Raw genomic sequence first — 6,451 nt, 5'->3', positions numbered from 1 at the left:
TTTATCGAGGTTTACAGCCTCGGCCATCATCCGGATGGTCATTAGACTATTTGCACGCACAATTTGGTTGATTTTGGTCTCTATTTCCGGAGTTGAAACAGTCACAGGGCGATCTGGGCGCTGGTCATCTTCAGTATTCTCTCGAACGTGCATAGACAAGATATTTAGATACCCACCAACGTAGTCTCGTTATTTAATAGTCAGACTTCGTATGTCATTGATGAATTGTTCCGAAAACATGGTGATGACGGTCAGTCGGCGTTGTGCTACAGACAAGTAAACATTTCCGCCATTATTGATGCTTCCGCCAAGTGTGATTCGTTTTCTAAAGAAATCCATCGAAGAATGAGTCGTGTGTATGGGAAAAACTTTATGAGTGATGGTGTTGTGCGTGAATGGTGTCGAAAATTTGAAGATGGCAGTAATGATGAAGGGGGCCAAGGACGTAAATCTGTCGTTTCAGATGACAAGTTGACAAAATGGTTAAAGAAAACCGTAGATTCACCATTACAGCTTTGTTTACGGATGTTTCAAGGTCTGTTCATTGGCGACAACTTTCTTTGAATAGGGTATTGAAAAGCTTGTCCACAGATATGACAAAAATGTCTCAATCTTCTTCGATCTTTTATTTATAGCCGATTTTAGGTTGAAAAAAGCTACGTCCCACGTAAATACTGGTCAAGACAGCTCAAATTCCGAATCTGATTTAGTTAAGAGGACACCCAGCTGATGGATTAAATAGTATGTTTGTGAACCGCATAAATATAAACCTACTCATACAAAATCGCAAGTTATGTCTAGTATTAAAACGCCTTCTCAAAGTTCAGTAACGTAATTGGCGCAGTCAGTAGGATATTTATTCGTTTCAACGATTAACCGGAACGTTAGAATTTGTATTCGAAAACTGTCGATTCGAGTGCATATCGAAGTGGACATCGAACGATTCTAGCCCACAAATTTCCTGGGGTAAGAAAATAACATCGTTCCAACCATTAGGACCGCAAAACAGGAGGAGGTTTTGGAGGATCAATCGAAAAATAATCGAAACCGTTCGATCTAAGTGTTTGTCCAAAAATTGATATAAAGACATGATGCGAATTAGAAATAATCTGTACTTTAAAAAATAATGCTTTATTATAGTTTTCCGCTCGAATACAAAATATCAAATCGCTTATATTTTTTCAAATAGAGAATCAATCTCGCCGGAAGGAATTACGCTATGAATGCACTTCATACTTTCGAAAGCGGAATTTTCGGGCGAATCTTTCTTCACCAAACATTTTTTAATTAGTTCATCTGCCTTCTTATCGTCAGCTCCGCTTTTTTCAACTATTCCTCTCATGATCGTTTCATTGAAATCTCCATTTTGTTGTTGTATACCGAATGATTTATTTACGCAAAACAAATGTTCTTTCAGTTTGGGATCATCGGTGAAAACTCCATCTTTGATTTTGAGAATCAAATCCATGTCGACTCCAGATTCCTTGTAACATTTTTTGCCGTTTTCGATAAGCTTAGCTCGAATTTCTGGTGTTAGTACTTCTGCCTGAAATGTATAGAGACAAACTTTTGAAAAACATCGGCAAATATACAAAAATACAAAGAAGAAATAGAACAGAAAGATATTAAAAAAATTAAAACGATTCAAACTCGTTCAGCTAGTCCAACCGAAGCATTACGACGGACGACTAGTTCAAAAGTATCCCACTGATTAAAACTTTGCAAAAGGCAAAGAAATTGGTTGGTACCTCGAAGAAAAGTGATACATTCTACCAAACAAAATAGAATCCAGCACGAAATAACTTTAGTATCATATTGTCCAAAGAAGAACAAAGTTGCAATTGATGCAATGAACGATGCAATTGATACAGAAACAGAAGAAATCCAAGGAGCTCCAGGCGATGTCCTATGGTTTGAATATTTATCGAATCTTTTGCTAATACGTCCACAAATACAGTTTACATCGACATCGAAAGAACTGCCTGTGGAATATAGAAAACGTCCAACTGTCCTTTGAGGTCTTGAAGAAACTCTACAACTTAAGGAAAATTCTAAAGGGAAAAATTATGTGGGACGTCGCATAAGTCTTCCAGGCGCAAATGCCACGAATTTGCGTGCGAAAAACACATGGATGACATCGTGTTTGAATAAATGAAAATACAGAAGTTATTTTTACCTGAGAAGCTTTTATAATACAAAGACCGGCGACTATAATCGGAAATATCATGATCACTAGCAATCAAGCACCGAAAACAAATAGAACGGATGAAAACCACGCGTGTAAAAGAATTTGAACTCACTTATATATCGATTTCATTTCGAAATTTATATCTGTTCGTAATGATGATTACCTTTTATTTCTAAAAAAGATTTTATCACTCGTTTGAACAATTTCGAATGATCGCCGATTGTGCATGATGATAAAAAATAAACGCGGCAATCAACGAATGACAAAAGATTTTTTTTTCATGGGAATTGTTAATATGAATCGCCATTGTATGGTAAAGCTTTCTACATTTCAGATAAATTGATCAATTAAAGAAACGATCAAGCAAAGCAAAGATGAAATAATATCTGAACAATTGAGAAAGCTGAGTGAACGAATGGGACTAATAACGCCAATACACAAGAAACAGGACAAAGCGGATTGTAATAAATTTTTTAACCGACCTCGTAATATATTTATTACGTAGAATTGTGTAATAGCAGATTTAATATACTTGAACGCTAATGAAATTAAAATCTTGTATCACAACAATTCACGGACAAAAAATGGGTGTTTAAGAACTAATTAATATAATCGCAACCATCATTAATTCAAGGATTTTTCAATTAGGATTTTTTTTCCTAGACAAATGTTACGTAATATCTTTTGCTTAATTATGAATCTTAACTCTTTTTCTAAGAAGGATATTGTGATGTAATTTTTTATAAACTTGAAGATATAAAAAAAGTTTGCGTTAGATAATGGAAATGTATAAGGACGTTGATATGAAAAAATCAGATAATTTCAAATGTCAAGATGATTTTTTTGGCTCTAGAAAATCGAAAAATATCCGATTTCTATCAATTTTTTGTACAAACTTCGTTTTTTCAGCAGATTTATATAAAAAAAAATTAAAACTTTATTAAATTTTAGGTTAGGTTGGGTTAGGTTAGGTTAGATTAGGGGGGGTGCTAAAAATTCAGAACAAATTTTCACATTTTAAACTTCCCTCAGCCCTCGCCCCATTCCCAATTCTCTTCCAGTCAACATTAGTAAGATACCATTTTTTTAATGGAGAAAATTTTCAATTTTTCAAAGTTAACTTTTAATATTATACACTTGATAATACAATAAGTGATTTTAAGAATGTTTTTGTTCATATAACTTTAATAATTACTTAATAAAAAAGTTATAAACGATTATATGTGAGACGATGTCAATTCTTAGATGAATTTTTATTATTTTTAGTTGTAAAAACATGATAAATCAACATTTTTGTATAATTTTTTTTTCAATTTGTTCGTTTTATTGTGTAGATTATGAAAAAAAATAAAACAACTCACTTTGATTAATTAGAAAAAAGTTATCAACAATTATACGTGAATGAGTACATTTTCATGAACATTTAAAGCCCTGAAACCAATATAAATTTTAATCCGCCGTAAAAACGAAGATTTTGAAAAAAAATTCATCGAAATCGGATGATTTTTCAATTTTTTAAAGCCAAAAAACGAGGGGAATTACCTTGTTTTATGTACATTTCTATATAATATTGTATATTAGTTTGTATCCCATTAAATAAAATTACTTATGCGACAATGTTATAACACTTTTATACAGTTTTTAATTTTTCTTATCAATAATAAAACAACCATGATGACGTCTCACATATTAAGGCAGTGGTTTCCTGCCTTCTTGTACAAAATTTGTTGCGCCTCATTAATTTTTCTAACAATCTAATCTCATAAATACTCAACTGATATTATAATTTATTGGTTATTTATGTAGTTTCAATATCACTTATTGCGTATAAAAAATATGATACAGAGTGATTTTTCCAAATCGGGTCATAGAATTTATCTAATACCAGTCGAATGCTTGATAGTAGCATCATGAAAAAATTCAAAATGTGTAAATACTATACCCAATTGAAATTTATGATCAATTTAAATACCCTGAGTGGCTCTAGATATGGTAAAATTATGTTCCTCAGAACTCACCTTGTATGAGAAGTTGATAAACTTTAAAATCGGAAACTAGCTTGCGAAACAAAACATCTTCGGTACCTCTGGTATATAAAAATCCAGTTAGAGTCATAGTTCTCATGAAACAACTATTTATATAGTTTCTTTCAAACTTGTCCTCGAAGAATTTATCGTGTTTTGTAGAAAAAAACATGATTTGTATAAAACTATTAAATATATCATTTAATTGATCCGTTAAAACCTGTTCTACGAAAAAAAATTTATTATGAAATCTCAATCTTATTATAATTCTGAAATTGTGTAATCTCGTGGTCAATTTCAGCTCATTGCAGTGCCATAGTTTGATTATTTAACTGAATCAGCACCCAGTTGATTCCCTCTTAAATGTTGCATTGAACTAAGAAATACTAAAATTAACGTTTTGTTCTCACTCACTTAACACAATTCTCACTTAACGGAAAAATCTGCAAAAGTTCCCACAAAGCCACAATTAGTAGTTTCCAAATCTGGACAAAACTCAAAATTTCCTGCGTGAACTGCATCAATCTAGATCTAACATAACCTTTTTCGCATATTTTGGCGGTTACTAAATTTCCAGAAGGATAAATATGTGCTGAAGAACGCCACCTATATAATGATTTCCAAATATCGAACTGTTCCTATTTGTTGGTACTGAGGATATTTTTCTGATTTCTGAACTACAATCTGTTCTTTTAGATTGTAGCTAACATATTTCTTATCAATTTCGAATGTGATTCTCAATTTTCGGTGAGTCGCTTCTATATTCTTTTTGGCATTTTTTTTGCAACATTGTCCACAATTTTGAGTGTTGGAAAGAAATAAAAATACCAATAAATAATTATATCTTCCAATCGATATCAATACATCAAATTTAACTGAAGGTGACTCTGGACAAGTTAACGGACGCGAATATTACAACGGATGAAGCCAAAGACTCCATTAATTATCTTAATTGAATCTTCAAATTCTACGACTATCTGTCGGTATAAAAGGTGTTGGGTGAAACATATGAAAGCAGTTCTCCACATCCTTCTTCTAATAACGCAAATAATCATGTTTAAACTAAGTCTTGTGTTGTGTGTTGTTTTTGCAATAAGCGAAGTCAAGGTAATTATAGATTTTCTATTTTTTTACTCATACACATTGTCGTAATTATTACAAAAAATATATGAGGTGTTTAAAATGTATTTAAATAATAGTTGCTACTATTCACCTCTGAAATAAATTCAATATTTCGAAAACGTTGTCAATCGGGGGCTGTAAAACTGCTCTGATAATACATAATAACGTCGAAACTAATCAGTGATTACAACCTCTCCTTGCAATTGCGAACCATACATTTTCTTACTCCTTAGATTTTATGTGGTTTTGTTGATAATTTATTTTCACTTTGAGTCTCTATTTTGTTTAAAAGTAAATAATATTGATGTAAATCTAATGTAAAACAAAACTTGTAGTTTCTATTGTAATTTTTCACTTTCAGTAAAATAAATTAAAACCGAAAACCTAATTAATGCGTTTCAAAATTCTCCACTACCAAAAATTTGCTTTTCTTTGTGACAAAATTCTAGCAGAAATCGAATTTAGTTTTTTCGCGGAAAACTAATCATTTGTTGGGTTATTCCTAAACAAAATCACAATAACATTCGATATTATTCCAAAATTTGAATTTCTTTGACATATTATTTTCATTATAACTAACAGAATTGAATTTCTATGTTTGTTAGTTCGGCTCATATACTGAATTATTTCGTATAAAAAATATTGTTCTAGCTTGCTCCAAATGATTTCCAAAAACTTCAAGAAACCACTCACGAGGAATGTTTGAAGGAAGCAGGAATCGAACAAGTCGAATTGACTAAAGTATTCGAATCGAAAGCATCCGAAGAAGCGTTTGAAAATTACTCTTATTGTTTTGCTAAAAAATTTGGTGTTATCGGAGAAGACAATAAAATAAACAAAGATAAAGCTAGGGAACAGTTTGAAAGAGTCAAACCTGGATCATCAGAAGTTTTTATGAAAGCATGCGTTCCCGATGGAGAAGTTAGTAAAAAAATGGCTCTGGTTATGTCGAAATGTATAGTTCAGAAGAAAAGAGAACTTTTGAACCAATAATACCATTTTTCTAAATTTGAATAAATACTTTTATGAACTAGATATTGTTTTATTCAACACTAGTTGACACAATTTATCCCTGACTGGCTACAAATTTTCATCATCACCTCCAAATAGAGTCCTT

The 6,451-nt window shown here is 31.8% G+C and overlaps 2 protein-coding genes across 2 annotated transcripts; one reads left to right on the top strand and one right to left on the bottom strand.

Annotated features, from left to right (window-relative positions):
• Nucleotides 1–1,115: 1,115 nt before the first annotated feature.
• On the bottom strand, nt 1,116–2,287 carry LOC130442489 (B1 protein-like). Its single transcript, XM_056776642.1, has 2 exons — nt 2,177–2,287; nt 1,116–1,546 (listed from the first exon to the last, which is right to left on the bottom strand). The coding sequence occupies exons 1-2, from the start codon at nt 2,225–2,227 to the stop codon at nt 1,172–1,174; spliced, it is 426 nt and encodes a 141-aa protein (XP_056632620.1). The 5' UTR covers nt 2,228–2,287; the 3' UTR covers nt 1,116–1,171.
• A 1,962-nt stretch (nt 2,288–4,249) lies between these two features.
• LOC130442490 (uncharacterized) lies at nt 4,250–6,373 on the top strand. The gene is made up of 2 exons (XM_056776643.1): nt 4,250–5,319; nt 5,986–6,373. Exons 1-2 carry the CDS (start codon nt 5,134–5,136, stop codon nt 6,325–6,327), a joined length of 528 nt encoding a protein of 175 aa, XP_056632621.1. The 5' UTR covers nt 4,250–5,133; the 3' UTR covers nt 6,328–6,373.
• The last annotated feature ends 78 nt before the right edge of the window (nt 6,374–6,451 follow it).

Source organism: Diorhabda sublineata, chromosome 4 (genome assembly GCF_026230105.1).
Source record: "Diorhabda sublineata isolate icDioSubl1.1 chromosome 4, icDioSubl1.1, whole genome shotgun sequence".
Classification (NCBI taxonomy): domain Eukaryota; kingdom Metazoa; phylum Arthropoda; class Insecta; order Coleoptera; family Chrysomelidae; genus Diorhabda; species Diorhabda sublineata.
Note: the sequence above shows the minus strand (reverse complement) of the source record. Positions and strands in the feature narration are given on the sequence as shown.